Source organism: Narcine bancroftii, chromosome 4 (assembly GCF_036971445.1).
Source record: "Narcine bancroftii isolate sNarBan1 chromosome 4, sNarBan1.hap1, whole genome shotgun sequence".
Classification (NCBI taxonomy): Eukaryota; Metazoa; Chordata; class Chondrichthyes; order Torpediniformes; family Narcinidae; genus Narcine; species Narcine bancroftii.
In genome coordinates, this window is record NC_091472.1 from 124,532,954 (window position 1) to 124,551,493 (window position 18,540).

Genomic DNA, 18,540 nt, shown 5'->3' on the forward strand with positions numbered 1-18,540 from the left:
TTTTACAGTGTATGATTAGTGATCCTTTGTTAATGCTAAAAACAAGTTTATTTATCCCTAGATATTGCTAACGAATGGGCTGGCAAGATCCAAACCATCTCTGTCCAAAGCCACTTTAACTGCCATTTTCACCCTTGCATTACGGTAAGAGAGCTTGCTGAGAAAACATATTTTCTGTTGCAACCTGCTGTCAAGTTTCATTGAACTTCATTGATATAGAATCACATTCTTGAGGAGTTACACGAATAAACCATAAATCAACTGAGACACTATTCAGTGCATTGTTTTCCTTTGACATTGGGGGTTGTCATTGAGTCCATGGTGAATGCCAAGCCATCTATTTTTCATCGTGGCCCAGTGTTCTTTTGAATCTTTGCGACTAGAGACTGGATCAAATCGTCATTTGTTGTTGCTTCCTTCCTTTGTCTTGCCCTTGAGCAAAAGAAGGCAGAAGGTGATATTAGGAAATTGGCCTATCCGGTCTTCTATATTGGAAAGAAAAACAGCTTTTAAAATTTTTATTTTATTTTTCTCATTATGGAGGAATGCCCTTCTTGCAATGGCTCCCAGTAATAGCCTTTGACAGATGACTGTAAAAGGAATCATGGGTGTAGATCGACATTTCACAAATCCAATGCAAATTATTGGGTTATTTCCAAATACAAACTTTCACCAAGGCATGGAAATAAAATATAATTTTGTGCATCTTGTTAGTGTCTTTCAATATCTTAAAGAGCCTGTCACATAGGGAATCATTTCCAAAATAGAATGTTGACGGGGACTTTGGCATTATTATGTCGAGCACACTCACAGAAAATAAGTGTGAATGATTGTTTATAGTGGTAGTTGAGGATGTTTATTTGGATGATGAGCTCCCTACTTTTGCATACAGAAAAAATCTACAACTGAATACTTCAGATTGTGCTCAAATAAGGCCTGAAATCATAACCCTGGATTATTTGTAAAGTGTTTGGGCAAATAATTATTAATTCCTTTCTTCTGCTAATATTTTGCATTGTTTTTCACTAGACCAGTGATTGCTGCACAGTTCTCAGATAACCTGCTCCGTTCCTTTCTGCTGCACGTTATGTCAGTCCCAGCACTGGTTACCCACCTCTCTACTATCGTACCTGAGGTAAAGAAGGCTCACAAGGAACTCTCTATACATAATTCTGTGTCTGTTTGTATCAGTACAGATGAGTGTCCTTGTTTTACAAGCATTGAGGTGCAGCAAGCAGGTGGGAAACAAATAATACATTGGCCTTCTTTGAAAAAGAATTTAAGTACAAGAGCCAAAATCTCCTGTTGCATTTCTCCAGGACCTTGATAGGATCTAATCTGGAGTTTTGATGTGCAATTTGAGTTTCCTTATCCAAAGAAAAATGTTCTTGCTATGAAAGACGAGCAAAGACGTTTTAATAGACTGATTCTTAGCCTGGGAAGATGTATAAGAAGAGATTTGATCAGTTAGGTTTGTATTCAGTGGAATTTAGAAGAATGTGGGGGTATTTCAGAGAAACGTGTAAAATTCTTATAGGACTGGATAGACCAGATGCAAGGAGGATGTTCCTAAGAATGGAAGAACGCTTGATCAAGGGACGCTGCCTCTGGATGCAAGATATGGAATCTAGAGATCAGGAGAAATTTCTTCACCCAGAGGGCAATTAACTGTGGAATTCTTCTCCACAAAAGGCAGTAGAGGCCAAGACATTATATATTTTTCTCAGTGCCCAAGAGATACTGGGGATAAAGGTAGGAATGGGAACTGAAGTGGATGACCAGCAATGATCATGTTAAAATGTTGAAGCAGAACAAAATGGCTAATTCTTCCTATTCTGTTTGTGCAAAATATTTCTTTTTGTTGGAATGATTGGAAGTTTAGCATTTTTTTTTAAACTGTGGCTTGTTTTAGTCAAATACATTTTTGTTACCCATGTGAAAGTAAATTCCCCAGGCATATGATGCCTTTTTTTGTTGGCCCACTCAGTTTTTATTTTGTACTTCAGCTCAAGATAGTTATGAAGACCTTTGAACTCTCCAACACGTTAAAATGCTGTGCAAAGGAATTACTTTTGCCATGCTTTAGTCAGTGATTTGTGAGCAGATGGCTGAGCCAAATATGAAAATACCATGAAACATTGCTCAGTACACTGCCTCCTCGGAATGTCCCCTCCATTCTCACCAAGCCTAAATGGTCTGTCCTTGTTTAGTGCATGGCCATGGTCCATTCCAACGAACTGCTTCGAAAATTTGTCCTGTTTTTAAGTCGTGATGAGCAATGTGGTGATATCTGCGTGTGCTTGGAGGGAAGCCACACACTTTGTCTGCTGGGTGAGTGTTCCAGTGATATCTGCTTTTTCAAGGTTATGCTTAAAATGTTGCATTAATTTTTCAAAAGTAGTTTTTGTTCCATATCACACACAGAGCTTTAAAGAAAGTCGAGTATGTCAAGTACCTCAATGCTTTCAGTCACTTAGCACCCTCCTATTTTTTTTCTGTTCTGAAGTAAGAGAATATCTAGATTCACTTTGTGAGTGGTTATATTTTTAAGAAAATGAAATTTTAAAACGAGGAATCTAATTCGCAGAGACCTAAATTTAAAATTTCTTTTGCCTATATTAGTCTTGCTGAGGTCCCAATATTATAGCTGATCTTGGCATTTCATTGGTGTTCAGGGAGGAAAACAAAAATTCTTTACTTGCTTCAGTCAATGAATTTTTGCTGGGGAAAAAAAATCAGGTGAACTATAATTTTGGTTGTTTACTTGCATCGGTCCCCTGGGAGGTTACAGCACATTTAAGTAAAAACCTTGTTTTCACCTTGTGTAACATAAATTTGTTTATTTTTCACTCCTCCTCCCCCCCCCCCCCCCACCAAATTAAATCTGCTGAACTGATGCAGGGAATCTAATTTATCTGGCATATCTGTCTGAGAAGGTTTTGGAGGAAGAAACAAATCATTTTATCAGTGTGCTGACTGCTGTGCTATCATATTGCCAGAAATATGTATCCCAGAAAAAATCTAACCTGACACACTGGCATCCAGTACTCGGCTGGTTCTCGCAGACGGTTGACTATGGGTATGTGCTCACATTTGTTCTCTGCACCAGTCTGTTAATTTGATTCAGTCAGGCTATTGAGCTCTTCCTTTTTGATCTTTGCCATCTTCTGTATTAAACACATTCACCACTGGATAATGTATAATCCTGAGGTTGGGTGCAAAATATGGAAAACTTCATTAAACATAGGGATGCTGGAGGGACTCAACAGGTCAGGCAGCATCCATGGAGAGAAGTGGTCAGTCAACCTTTTGTGTCAGGATGCTTTCTCAAGACTCCCTTTGTCGCTCCAGAGAGCCTTCTGGCCTTGCCCTGTGTCCAGACTCTCCCTTTTCACACAAGACACTAGCATCTGTAGATTTTGTGTTTTGCTATTGCAATCTCTAGCTCATAATTATAACCAAAGTTCCAAACAAAATTAGAAAGCTTCACTAGCCTTACTGTTCTCGTTATTCTGACCATCATCAATTAAGTTCATTTTCTCTATTGCGAACTTGGTGTTTCAGTGAATTAGGACTTGGTGAATTTTAGTTCCAGGCCTTGGTGTAAATCCATTGATGAAAAGAATGTTGCCTTCTTTGCAGATTGTAAATGTTTCAAATGAAATGTATTCTAGCAACTTCAATGCATATAGTTGGATAATTACAACCTAATTTGGCACTAAATTCTGCTCTTTTAATCAGTGACATCGCAAGAGCAACTGATATGAGAAATGTTGGTGCATAATCATCTCCTCCAAATGCATTCTCCACTCAAGAGAAACAGGATAGATGATATGATAAAATGGAAAATATCCCAGTGGTGCAGGACAAAATGTTCTTCCTGAGTTGTGTTTTCTGTTTCTGGTATAATGTGGTGCCTGCCCCATTGACCACCGCCAGTGGGCTGATATCGCCTCCAACCGTGCATCTTGGCGCCTCAAAGTTCAGCGGGCAGCAACCTCCTTTGAAGAAGACCGCAGAGCCCACCTCACTGACAAAAGACAAAGGAGGAAAAACCCAACACCCAACCCCAACCAACCAATTTTCCCTTGCAACCGTGCCTGCCTGTCCCGCATCGGACTTGGCAGTCACCAACGAGCCTGCAGCAGACCTGGACATACCCCTCCATAAATCTTCGTCCACGAAGCCAAGCCAAAGAAGAAAGAAATAATTCCCTTAATTGCTGGTGTTGGTTTCGATTTAAAACTATACAAAATATTCTTTCAGTACTAATTTTAATGAGATTGTATTTAAAACTTTAGTTTTTACTTAATTTGCAGTTTGGCTTCATTTTAAAACTGGCATTAAATTTTTTTTTGTGTATGTGTGTTGAAGATAACAACTGTTTCATTGTGTCTTCTCTCAGGATGAATGAAGCAATGCCATTAGTCACCAAGCAATTGCAATACTTGTGGAGTGTGAGGGTCATTCGCATGTTGTTTCATGATGTCTTGAGCAAAAAATTAACTGAGGTTCAAGACATGGTGCCTACACATACTCCGTTCTCCACTACTTCAAATAACATTCAGGTTAAAAGTAAGCACATTTCAGTATTGTTACTGAGAAGCACAGTTCTGAAAAATTGTTGGTGGTGGGAGGGTGGGGGGAGAGGAATATAGTTACTGGAAACTTGAAGTAAAAGTAAATGCTGAAAACTGTCATCTGGTCAAGTGGAGTCACAGTCATACAGCACAGAAACAGGCCCAGCTAGTCCATGCTGAGCAATGTAACCCTCTTCTTAGTCTCATTTACCCCATAGCCCTCCAAGCACCTCACACCCATGTAATTATCCAAGTGTTTCTAAAAGGAAGCTAACATACCTGCCACTAGGTCTGGCAGTTTGTTCCACTACCCAACGGAGTGAAGAATTGTCCTCCCATATCCCCTCATCTTATAGTAATGCCCTCTCATCTTGGTCTGTTTCCTAGAATAGGAGAATCTATCACTGTTCACATTGTCTATGCCCCTCATGATTTAAAAGACCAATAAGATCCTCTATGCTGCAAGGAAAACAATCCTAGTATCTCTAGCCTTCACGATAACTCAACTTCCCTAATCCTGGCAAAAGCTTTGTAAACCACTTCTATACCCTTTGAAACTTTGATATTCTTTTTATAGCTTGGTGACCAAAACTGCACACGATATTGTACATGTTGCATCACCATTGTCTGTATATCTTCAATGTGATATTGCAACTCTTGTATTCAATGTCACGACCGACGATGGCAAGTGACCCAATGCTCTCTTCACTACTGTTTTTCTGTGCTGGCATCTTTAAAGAGCTTTGTTCCTGAACCATGGTCTCTCCATAACACTCTTTGGGGCATTGCTCTGCCCTGGTTCAATTTGCCCAAATGCAAAACCTCGCACTTCTCCAAGATGAACTGCATCTGCCATTTCTGATCTAGATCCCATTGTAAGCGTTTGCCATGAGCAAACTTGCTTACCTTGCCACAAACATCCTTGTCGAAATTTACGTTTATTACAAAAAGCAAGCATTCTATGATCGAGCTTCCATCAATAAGTAGACATAAAATGAACAAAAATACTTTAACTTAGTTTTGTTGTAGATCTTTTCAGGCGAGCTTTTCAAAGGTCGGCATCCATGCGGAGCATTCTGAAACCAGTTGGTGGGAAGCGCGTGGACTCCCCTGAGGTGAAAAAAGTCTGCAGTATCTGCGTGTTGTATCAGACCGCATTGACCACACTCACTCAGATTCGACTTCAGATTCTTACTGGTTAGTCATCTTCTGTGTTTGTAATGAACCTGTAATTTATTTTTAGTTTGGAGGGGCACAGGCAGGATTTTTTTTCAAATGAAAATTGTACCACTTAAATCCAGAATAAAGTTTAGCAAAATATGTGGTTAAACAAGAAAACTACCTGACGAAGGGACCAGGCCTGAAATGTTGGATAGTCTTTACTGCCTCAGGATGCCGCATGACCTGCTGAGTTTCTCTATCATATTTGTATGTTGTAGCAAAACATAACAGAAAAGAATTTCACTCCATCAGCTGTCAGCAAGGGAGCACTGACCTGCATTGCTCTGGAAAGTTTACCCATCTCATACCCTGTTGTTTTGAACAATTTTCCTCATTTCTTAAAACTGCAGTAAAATTTACCTTCACGTCTTTCTAAAGGTGTCATCCAAACCTTTGTCTACATCCCTTGGTGATCATCTTGAATTCGCATCCTCCACCTACCAGAAATAATTTTTATCTGTTGTCTTTTGATATAACTTTTTAAACCTGCTTATGTCTAAAGTAGACTGCTCAAAACTATTAATTCAGCGAGGTTCCTGAAAGTTTAGATTTATTTTAATGTTTTACTTTCTATAAAATTAGAAGACAATGTGGCTTTATCCTTTTTCCCTTCCACTCAAGGTTTGTGCCAGATGTCATACATTGATGATTAATGCTGCCTCGTAGGTAAAATACATCCTTCATAAATGGGGGAAGGGGATATGATAGTAAAGTTTATTTTTTTCCACAGGGTTCTGATGATGAGAGTTGTATAAGCACTCATGAATTGTATTGGATCCAGGGATGAGTTTCTTGCTTGTTTTGAGTGATTCCATTTCTTTGTTTCAGGGTTAACCTATTTAGATGACTTGTTGCCCAAGTTGTGGGCATTCATTTGTGAGCTGGGGCCCCAAGGGGGCTTGAAGCTATTCCTTGAGTGTCTAAACAATGACACAGACGAATCCAAGCGGCTTCTTGCAATGCTGATGTTGTTTTGTGACTGCTCGCGACACCTTATCACGTAAGTTGGTTTGAGTTTAAGTGTGGTGCATAGTGTGGACTTTACAGCTTAGGGTTTGTGGTGAGTTTTTTTTTGTCAAAATTAGATTAATCTGAAACAAACATTAAAACTTGGGATTTTCTGTCCCATGTTTTCTGTTGACTTTATAATACTTGGAAAATTTTGTCTGCTGATCTTTTTGTATAAAAAGTTCTTCCCAGGATGGCACAGTTCATTATCAGCTGCTTTGACAACATCAGTCCCTTTTCTGTTTCATGAAGACCTGGTATCCAAACTTCAAGCGAGATTTACAGTTACAATTGCACTAATAATTTTTAAGAAAGAATTTGCCAACTTAATACAATTATTGCTGCCATCTTTTCTCTTTAAGTTTGAGAAACCAGTCTTGCATCTTTTGGTTGTAATATTGAAATCATGAATTTTGGGATTAAAATGGTGGCTGTACTGCTATAAAGAATGAGAGACTTTGTTAAACCAAGACCTTTCAAACTGACATTTGCTTGTGTATTGCATCTGTGTCATATCCACCTTTTTAATGCTAAATTTGACCCACGTCCCATATTGAAAAATGATCGCGGGGTTTTAATGAAATAGAAAGATGAACTTTCACTGACTCATTGGGCAGTGGTTACCTGATGTAATGACATTTTGAAGTTTAGGAAAATAAGATAGAGTTCCAGTTTGAAAAAGTATTGGGTCCATTCATAGTTTATTATCATGGTTGGCAGTTTTAGGTGATTTGGCTGCTCCGTCTGGCTTCTGGAGGTAGCAATCTGATCCATTTTCTTTTTTTTCCTCTTCTCATTGTTTGCTTTTATGTAACTTTCATTAGAGGGAGGGGTTAGATCAGCATTAGTTTAGCTTTTTTCTTTTTTTAAAATATGCTGATTAATTAGGGTTTATACATGATTGTCCTAGACTGTAACATTAGTTGATATTATACCTAGTTATGAGCAGAATGTTTATAATGTAATTCAAGTAATTTTCATTTTTAATTTTAACATCAATAATTATTAATGAAAATTGGAAATTGTTAATTGGTGCAATTTTACCTATTATAAAATATGTTTATATTATGATATTTTCTTTCAGTTATTGTATTGCAACATGTATATGGGACTTTTATATTGAACTCAATAAAATATTTTGAAAAGAAAGAAAGAAAAATGGTTTTGTTTAACTCTGTTATCACAGTCACAATATTAGAAATTATCCATTGGTTCCTGGAGTCTGCCTTGGTAGGTGTACAAATCGTACACTCTATTACTTACCATATTCTTCCATTAGTTTTTCAGTTTGTTATATTGAGTTGGTTAACTCTAAATGCAATAACTTAGAGATACAGTATAGTAACAGGCCCTTCTGGTGAGCGGTGCCCAAATATAATGATGTGATCAATTACCCTACCAACCCCATATGTTTAGAAGGTGGGAGGAAACTAGTACCTGGAGGAAACACACATGGACAAGGGGAGAACGTACAAATTCCTTACAGACAGCAGTGGATTTGAACCCCAGTCGTTGACGATATAATGGCATTGCACTGTTTGGAATAATAAATTCTAAACCTCATTCTTGCAGGATTTTGGACGACATTGAGGTGTATGAGGAGCAAGTATCATTTAAACTGGAGGAACTGGTTACTATCTCTTATTTCCTAAATAGCTTTGTATTTAAAATGATTTGGGACGGCATTCAGGGTAAGTTGAATGGCATAATGACAGTGTAATTGTAACTAGACTGTCGTGGCTAAGTCTGTATGTTTGTGGAAACACTAGAGATTAGGTTTCCCAACTGAGCATAAGAATTTGAAGAGCACACATTTTGCAACTGCTACTCAAATTTATAATGAGGCAGAGCTTTGATTTCAGAAATTTGTCATTGACTAATGTTGGTATCTCCTGGAAACTTTAATATTTTTTTTTGCTGTGCCAGCTATTGTTGCTTTAAAACGAAGCTCATCGGTTCAGAACCATAGAACATTACAGCACAGAAACAGGACCCTTTGGCCCTTTTAGTCTGTACCGAACCTTTTTGTCTAATCCCACTTATGTGTACCTAGTCGATAGCCCTCCATACCTCTCCCATCCATGTACCTGTCCAAATCCTTCTTAAATGTTAAAATTGAGCCTACTTTCGCAGCTTGTTCCACATTCCTGACTCTTCTGTGTGTACGTTTCCCCCTAAACTTTTCCCCTTTCACTTTTAGCCCATATCCTCTGGTTTGCATCTCACCTACCCTCAAGTTAAAAAAAAAAAGCCCATCTTTATTTACTCTGTCAATTCTCCTCAATTTTAAATACCTCTATCAAATCTCCCCTCATTCTTCTATGCTCCATGGAATAAAGTCCTCACCTGTTTCACCTTTCCCTGTAACTCAGTTCCTGAAGTCCGGGCAACATCCTGCCCTCTTTCTATCTTATTGATATCTTTCCTGTAGTAGGTGACTAACCCCAATAGGAAAATATAACTAATTACCCTGAAAAAATTGCAGTGGTCAGATTTTTTTTTTTAATGGCACAACCAAAAGGACTTGGTCTGCCATTAATTAGCAATGACAGGATTTTCCCATCCTTCCTCCAGAAAGATCTATTTGCCAGTGCTGGTATCTGTTAAAACTGGTGTAATTGATTGTATTTCTATGCTGCACCACCACACTTACTGTGGCCTTCATTGAGGCACCAAGAACCTCTGGGGATCGCCCACCATTCAGGCTGGGAGCCAGGATGAACTGAATTCAGTTGTTTATTATTTTCATGTGTACCAAGGCATTTGAAAAACTTTGTTTTGCATGTCATCCAGGAAAGGTCAACTCGTACTTAATTAACATACGGCGAAATAAAAACAAAAGTGCCGAATATAGTGTTGCAGAGAAAAGTGGAGTTAAAACAGTGCAAGGTCTGCTTTCTGAGAACAAGAAATCATCTTTTGCTTGTTGGGGGTCATTTAATGAGTCTGAATGCAGCAGGGAAGAAGTTGTCCTTAAATCTGGTGGTGCATGTTTTCAAACTTGTGGATTTTCTGCCAAATAAGAGCAGGGAGAAGACTATGACTTGGATGGGATAGATCCTTTATTAGGTTGGCTGGTTTTCTGAGGCAGGAGGAAGGGGAGGCCTGAGCTGCTTTCCCAAATCTCAGGAATTTATTGCAGTCTCGGGTAGAGTAGTTCCCATACCAATGAAGTTTTCAATTTAAAAAAAAGTTTAGACAAACAGCACAGTAACAGGTCCTTCCTGTCCATGAGCCAATGTCGGCCAAATAGCCCAATTTTACTTACAATCTTGTATGTTTTGAAGGGTGGGAAGAAACTGGAGCACCTAGGGGAAACCAACACAGACACAGGGAAAATGCACAAACTCCATGCAGTCAGTGCCTGCAGGATGCAAACCCATGTCGCTGGCACTATAATAATGTTTTGGTAACCACTAAGCTAACTGTGTGCTTCTAACAAAAGCAAACTTTTAATTAACTTGTAGAAAACTGATAGCTGATTAAGTATGAATGGAAGGTAAGGAACAAAGGTGTTGCTTGGCAGCATTAATCTTATGTTCCCAGATCATTCATGCTGCTTTGAAAATCGGATGAAAGGACAACATAAAAAGCTGCTGCCTCCTATTTAAAAAAAAATCCATCTGATCCATAAAGAGAAACCTCTGGAACAATCAAAGCAATGGAAATAAATGTCGGAATTGGCCATCTGAAAATGATCCCAGCACAACTCAAATTTTCCATATTTGAGGACACAAAAAGGTCATTGACTGACTTCCTCCAATGTACGAATGGTCATTATTTTATGCAAAGGATGTGTCGCAAAGTTGATCATTTCATACCTGTTGGTGGTGGCGTGGTTGAAATAATCTACATCTCCCAATTCATAAATGTAGCTAAATTATTTTGTTTGGTATTTGTAGAAAATGCAAATGGAGAGCAACTGGAACTGTTCCATTCTGTTCATGGATGGTTAATGACTCTGTACGAGCGAGACTCCCGGCGGCGCTTTGCTCCTGAGGATCACTGGCTGCGCAAGTGAGTTTGTAATACCATCAAGATAAGAACAATGCTTTTGACTGCAACCTTCAAAACAAACATAAGCACCAGACGGACTCACACGTGGCTTTTCCTTTCACACTTGCTGGTATACAAATGGTTTAAAATGGATAGGTTTAATATTTGGAAAATTATTTCAACAAATTGATACCAAAGGCTTATTAATAAAATGGACAAGAAAAATTATTCACTAGAAAATTAGTGCCAGAATAAAAGTTTACATGTGTTGATTATACTTGGGGGAAATTGCAGAATGTAAATATCAAGGAAGTGGAAAAATTGAGTTTTTCTTGGGAGCAGTTGTGCACTGTATCCACATGTCTGAAATTCTGTTTCATTAGAACCAAATATTTCAGATTGGGTACAATCGACAGCCATTATTTTATATGCATTCCACCAAGGACAAATTTACACTCTATTTAATTGCATTAAATCATGTTTTTTGAGTTCAAGTTGTTCCCATGCTGCCAAGGGCTGAACATGATTAAAGATACAAAAATCAACATGTTCAATGTCACATGGTTTTAGCTTTCCACTTGGACATGGAAACTGGACCTGCAGCAGGTACACCATTCCATATTCATATTAGAATTCAAGATGAGGATTAATGTGGTTACCAGCTAAATAAGCACCTCTTTCCCTGAGATGGTTGATACTATTATGAATTTATTTCTACATCAAGTTTCCCATTCCAAAGATTTTTACCACTTTAAATTGATCTGTACCTCTTATTCATGAAGGGACTTGAAACCCAGCTTGATATTCCAGGATTTGGATAAAGGGAGGAAGAGAGCCCAGTTACTTTTGCAGTATATTCCTCATACCATTCCACATAAAAATGTAAGTGCCATTGTAAATCCTGACTGTATAGCCAATACTATTTAATTGAATAGCTCATCTAATAAAACTTATCTGGCAGGTGGTAATTTTATGATTTTATTATTTTTTTTCTGTAAGTTCACCTAAACCAAGAAAAATACATCCGTGAATAAGTTTAAATCATTGTGTACTTCACAAGAGGCTTTAATCACTACCCTTTTCAGTCTGATAATCTCAATTATCCATTGTGATGAATTTTACAGATTTTTTTTAAAAAGCTAATGAAGTAGATAGTAAATATTTGGAATTATTAATGGAAAAGGTTTTCCTTGGTGGGGGAGTGTAGGTCAAGAGGGCATAACTTCAGGGTTGAGGGATGTCCGCTTAGAACAGATATGCGGAAGAATTTCTTTAGCCAGAGGGTGATAAATCTACGGAATTTATTGTCACAGACAGTTTTGGAGACCAAGTCATTGGGTTTATTTAAGGCAGAGATTGATAGGTTCTTGATTAGCCAGGGCATTAAAGGTTATGGGGAGAAGGTGAGATAGTGGGGATGAGTGGGAAAATGGATCAGCTTCTGATTAAACGGGTTGAATAGCCTATTTTTGCTCATCTGTCTTATGGACTTAAAATGAGGAGGCAGCTCCTGAATTATGAAGACATTTGACCAGGTCTTCACTGGAGTGAATTCAAATGAGATCCAAAAATAACTGGAAAATAGGCATTGGAGGGAGGAACTTAGAAAATCATAGGTGGTTCTGATCAAACAGTTGAAGCTGCAGGGTGGTAGGTTCCTGGGTCCTGTTGAACTTCATTCTAGGTTCTTAAAGTGGCTTTAATTTCCCAAAACTCCTTTCTCCTGTTCTTGACTTGTATATTAATCATAGTTGAAAAAGTTAGCAAAATATTCAAAATTGGAGGAGAGAAATATTTGTTGAAATGCACAACCATGTTAACTTTCATTATAATTTATCCAAAGTTGCCCAGACAGAATTTAATTGAACAAATTTAAACAAATTAAACAGTGTTTATAACTAAACCGTTCCTTGTCTTTTAACAGAGAGTGTTACTTTTTCGGAATATGGTGACAAAGGAGAAGGAGTCACTAGGATTGGTGGAGACAAGTTCTGCATCTCCTCACGTCATCCACGTTACAATCCGCAGATCCAGAATGCTTGAGGTACCCTGGCTTGAATGTGGACCAGTGGTTGAATGCATTGGAATTTTAACAGTCCCATTCTTGGGCAGTTTTTGTGGTTTGCTGACATAATGCAAGATCAAGACCTACAAATTCTCTCAGAAATTCCACTTAGCAGCCCAAATTCTCATGGATTTGCTCCTTTGATGCAAGCTAGTGCTGGCATAAACTGCAGAGGCTTGCACATTCTATTTCAGGCTGGCTTAATGAAATACACTTCATTTACTTGCAGTGCTAAAACTCCAAAATGACAGTTTTACAGATTTCTCTGCCCAAAAGTAAAAGGAGGTCATTGTCCTACCATGTGCATTGTATTAAGCAAGCTATCCGTTCGGTTAGTGCCAGTCCAAAGTCTTTGTTAGTCTCCACGTTTAATCTTTGCGCTGACAAAATCATGATGTGAATAGAGAGAAGTGCAAAAAATTGGAACTGAAGCAATGGTGGGATGTGGATTGTTCCCAGATACAAGATGCTTCTCTGCAAAATTTTGTTGCTGGCTCGCTCTCTGTCTGTCTTATCTGACTATCTCTGGCTGGCTCACTCGTTCTGTGTCTCGCAGTCTGTCTCAAGTAAAATTAATTTAATCTCGTAAGCCATACTATTGAATGTCATTCCTATTGGTACCTCAATACATGTTTAATTTGTATTTTATGGATTTTGCTCAGTCGTGTAATGAATTTTCCAGTGAGCCCATTGTGCTTCAAGATAACATAGAAAAAAAAAAATCACTTGGTGGGACAATGCCAAACCATTAGGATTTCCAAAAAATCAGATTGCATATTTATCAATTTTACTGTAATAGTCAATAACCAAAAATGGTATCACCCATGGATTTTTTAAATTTATCTTGCAAATAAGTAAAAGAAATCTTAGTCTTAGTTATTACTTATTCCATACATGAACCTCATTCCTTATTATTGATTCCTAAATGACCACATAAAGAATTGCATTCTCAAGCCAACTCATTCAATATTTGTGATCACACTTTTTAAATTTAGGCATACAGCCTAGTAACAGGCCATTTTGGCCCACAAGTCAGTGTTGCCCAATTTATATCCCATTAACCTACACCATTGTTATATTTTTGAATGGTGGGGAGGGAAACCAGAGTCCCCAGAGAAAACCCACACAGACACAGGGAGAACATACAAACTCCTTACAGACAGCATGGGATTTGAACCCTGGTCCGGTCCCAATTGCTGGCGCTGTAAAGGCATTGCTCCAACTGCTAAGTCAACTCTGTGCGGCCATGATTCTGCATATTTTCTTAGGCTGATACCGAGCAGTTTTTTTTCTTGTCCAAGTTTATATTGAGGCTTTATCTATTGATCAATTGGCTGTTTAAAAAAAACATGAAAAATCAAAGCAGAGTGAGGAAGTTCTAGTTTTAGCATCAAGTCCTCTGCAACACCACCCAAGCAAATGGCTGTTTGTGGAATTTTGTTTCTGTATTTGCATGCCAAATAATTACTGAGGGTTTCAAAAGCTCTTTCAATAAAGTTAGTTATCACCTCATTGCTGGAGAAACAATGAAAATTGAGGTATCCTATTTGTGTTTCTAGGATGGATACGAGCAATTGCGACGATTGCCCATTAACACAATGAAAGGAGTCATTAGAGTGAAATTTGTGAATGATCTTGGAGTAGATGAGGCAGGGATTGATCAGGATGGTGTCTTCAAGGAATTTTTAGAAGAAATAATCAAGAAAGTCTTTGACCCTGCTCTGAATCTCTTCAAGGTAACCACTTTTTTTAATAAAAAGTATACCGAATGGAATTTACAGACAAGTATTACTTTTCTCTGCAATACACAGAAGTGCTGGAGAAACTCAGCAGGTCATGCAGCGTTGATAGAAAGCAAAGGGATATAACCATCATTTCATGCTTGAGCTCTTCATCAAGGTTTGTCTGTGGGAAGCAAAGGGATATAGCCAACGTTTTGTTGAAATGTTGGTTATATTCCTTTGCTTCCTATAGACCCTGCTTGACCTGCTGAGTTTCTCCAGCACTTGTGTGTCTTGCACTACCTATCACAGCATCTGGAGGCTTTCCTGTTTAAGTCTAATACACTTCTATTCAAGCACATAGAACAGAACATTATGGCACTGTACAGGCCCTTCAGTCCACAATGTTGTGCCAACCAATATAAACTTGCTCAACAACCTAACCTTCCCTGCTTTACACCCATAACCCTTTTTTCTGCATCCATGTCCCTGTCTAAGTCTTTTATTCTATTGTACCAACCTTGACCACCACCCCAGCAATGCACTCCAGGCCCCCCTGCTGTTTTTTAAAAAAAATATTCCTCTGATGTCTCCCCTAAATTTTCTTCCCCTCACCTTAAATAGATTTTCTCTTGAATTTGCTACTGTCACCCAAGGGAAAGGTGCTGGCTGCTCACCCTATCTATTTTCTTTTATAATCTTGTAGCTCTCGAATAAACCTCATATCATTCTTCAGTCCTCTGTTAACCTTGTCTCATAAGACCCATTCTCCAATCCAGACAACACCTTGGTAAATCTTTGCACCCTTTTCAAAGCTTCCACGTTCTTCCTGTATTGTGGTGACCAGAACTGAGCACAATATTCCAAGTGTGGTCTAACCACACTTATAGACTTCATGGCACTTGAATTAAATCCCTGACTAATAAAAGCCAGCATACCATCAGCCGTCTTAACTACCCTATCAACCTGCACGGCAACTTTGATTTATGGATTTGGACCCACAGGGTTAAGAATTGTGCCATCAACCAAGTATTCCATCTTCAAGTTCAACCTTCCAAAATGCATCACCACACTTGTCTGGATGGAACTCCATCTGCCATTTCTCTGCCTAACTCTCCATCCTGTCTATATCCTGTTGTAGCATATGACAATCTTCTACATTATGCACAACTCCTACCTTCATGTCATAAAGAGCAGGAGTCCCAGAACAGATCCCTGTGGAACTCCATTAGTCACTGACTTCCAGGCAGAATACATTCAATCTACTACTACCCTCTGCTGCTTTCTGCAGGCAAGCTAATCTGAATTCACACAGCCAAGGATCTATGGACCCCTTGCCTCATTAGTTTCTGAATTAGTCTACCATGGGAGATCTTGTCAAATGCCTTATTAAAATCAACATACACCACCTCTACTACCTGACCTTCATCAATTCTTGTCTCTTCCTCAAAAACCTCCATTAGCCTCATGAGGTACCATCTGCCCCTCACAGAGCCATGCTAACTATTGCTGAGAAGACTAGGCTTCTCTAATTGCTCGTAAATCCTGTCCTTATGAATTCTCTCCAAGTTGGCCCACTTCTGACATAAGACTCACTGGTCCATAATTCTCAGGAATCCCCCTTTTAACTGTTTTAAACAAGGGAATGACATTTGCCATTCTTTAATCATCCAGTACCTCCCTTGTGGCCAGCGAGGATGCAAAGATCATCACAAAAGCCCCAGCAATCTCTTCCCTCATTTCCTGTAGTAACCTGGGATACATCTCATCCAGTCCCAGGGACTTATCAATGCTAATGTTGTTAAGAAGATCCAGCACTTCCTCTTTCTTAATCTCAACATGTTCTTATAAGCTTGTTCTATACTGACCTCACATTGCCCTCTCTGTGGTGAACACTGAAGCAAAGTATTCATTTAGGACCTCCCCTACCAACGCTGCCTCCAGGCCCGTTACCTCCTTATGCTCAGGACCTAACTTCACTCTTGTTATCCTTGTTCTTGATGTGTGCAAAGAATGCCTTAGTGTTTTCCTTAATCCTACTTGCCAAGGCCTTTTCATGCCACCTTCTACCTCTGCTAAATCCTTTCATAAGTTCCTTCTTGGCTACCATATAATTTTCATGAGGCTTCCCTGACTTTGTCTTCCTAAATCTTGCCTATGCTTCCTTCTTTCTCTTAATTTACTGTTTCACCTATTTGTCAATCATCGGTCCTTTATCCTACCAGCTTTTCCATCTCAGTGAGACAAACCTATCTAGAGCCCTGCACAAGTGGTCTGTAAACGTCCTCTATATTTCTCTGTGCTTTCTTCTAGAACTTCTGTTTGCAAATTATTCTCCCAAATTCCTGCCTAATCCCATTGTAATTAGTCCTTCTCCAATTAAACACGACAATTTTGTTTAGTCATTTCATCGTCTATTGACATGCTAAAAGTCAGGAAGTTGTGGTCAATGTCACTGAAATGTCCCCCCACCGAGAGGTCTGTCTGTTGACCAGGTTCATTACCTAGTACTATATCCTATATGGCCTCTTCCTTTCACTTATCCTCTTGAGTTAATTAGATTTACTTTATTCAGTGTATTTTATTTTTCTTGCATCCTATTCCCAGAGATAAAATATCTTCTGATGTTAAATTCCCCGCCACTTTGCTTTTAGTTCAGACCTACCTCTTTTCTTGCAGACAACTAGTGGAGATGAACGACTGTACCCATCTCCTACTTCATACATCCATGAAAATCATCTGCAGCTCTTTGAATTTGTTGGAAAGATGCTGGGAAAAGCTGTCTATGAGGTAAAATCAGAACTACCCAGCCTCATGTTAACCAGCTTGCATGATCATTCATTATATTGAAGGATTGATGTATATGGTGAAAATTTTAAAATGGCATAGAATGAATGAATAGCCTTTGAAGATTTAATGGCCTTTTTCTTGTCTTTGTAAGTTCCCATGAATTTGCATTCACCCATTTGTTTTTAATTTTTTTCATCTGTTTATAACCAAATCTATCATGTCAATCACTGGAATACAAATTGCTCAATGACTCAATCACTCACTGCAACACACACATCAAGTAAATGTTGGAGTGCTTTAGCTTTAAGTCTCCTTTTGCTCCAATCCCTCAAGTATTAGGACAGTTCCACATATAGAAGAGTAGGTTTAAAATAAGTCAAATTTGATCTCTTCTTAATCGCTGCTGATACTAAAGATGAGGGTTGAGCTGCAGGATATTCAAGAATTATTTAGGGAGTAGCAAAGAGAACGCTAAAGCCTCTTAAGATGGAGATTAAAGCAAAATCTTTTAAAAACCAGAGAGAATGCCGATAGCTTTTACGGTCTGCCATTTATGTTTTTGTTTGTCTAATCTGTCCCTTGAAATTAAAACATGCTTCGAGATGGGGCTGTGTGAGAGCTTTGGATATTTTCACAGTTGTGGCAGCCGGTGCCTCCCAGGTTGATAGTATGTGAGGTGATACACTCCTTCTGCCATAAATGCGTGGATGAGGTCTTCTGCCATCCCTCCATTTTAAGCAGTCTCAAGAACCGTTTGAATGAAGCACTCAATTGTAAAAGGTGGGGCTTCTGCACTGTTTTAACTATGCTTTTCTCTATGGGTAATGGGTATGCAAATGACGTGGGCAGTTCAATGGAACCAACTGAGTGTAATTCAGGTCTTGGTGTTGGAGATGTTGGCCTGATGTTTATCCTTAAAAGTGGATTTGGAGGATTTTGCTGAAGTGCTGCTAGGATTCAATTCTCGTGTATGTAGAAGAGCAAGGATCACTACTCCCCGTAGACCAAGAGTTTCGTGCCAGATTTCTAAATCTTCAAATACCCTCTTCTTCAATCTGGTACGGTGAAAATGATGACGAATTTCATCTTTGATGTTTTCATCTGTTGCGAGGTGGCTCCTGAGACATGGGAACTGATCCACGTATTCCAGGGTCTCACG

The 18,540-nt window shown here is 38.8% G+C and overlaps 1 protein-coding gene across 7 annotated transcripts in view; it reads left to right on the plus strand.

The window, feature by feature from the left end:
* The window catches only part of ube3b (ubiquitin protein ligase E3B), a 61,328-nt gene that overhangs the window by 31,555 nt on the left and 11,233 nt on the right, over positions 1-18,540 (plus strand). For all 7 annotated transcript variants that reach the window (XM_069932718.1, XM_069932721.1, XM_069932724.1 and 4 more), the window contains 13 exons: positions 62-144; positions 1,030-1,135; positions 2,211-2,331; positions 2,902-3,079; positions 4,406-4,575; positions 5,610-5,777; positions 6,630-6,801; positions 8,382-8,500; positions 10,712-10,826; positions 11,588-11,687; positions 12,730-12,849; positions 14,430-14,606; positions 17,271-17,381. In XM_069932718.1, coding sequence (XP_069788819.1) covers positions 62-144; positions 1,030-1,135; positions 2,211-2,331; positions 2,902-3,079; positions 4,406-4,575; positions 5,610-5,777; positions 6,630-6,801; positions 8,382-8,500; positions 10,712-10,826; positions 11,588-11,687; positions 12,730-12,849; positions 14,430-14,606; positions 17,271-17,381 — 1,740 coding nt within the window. The remainder of the gene's footprint in view (positions 1-61; positions 145-1,029; positions 1,136-2,210; positions 2,332-2,901; positions 3,080-4,405; positions 4,576-5,609; positions 5,778-6,629; positions 6,802-8,381; positions 8,501-10,711; positions 10,827-11,587; positions 11,688-12,729; positions 12,850-14,429; positions 14,607-17,270; positions 17,382-18,540) is intronic.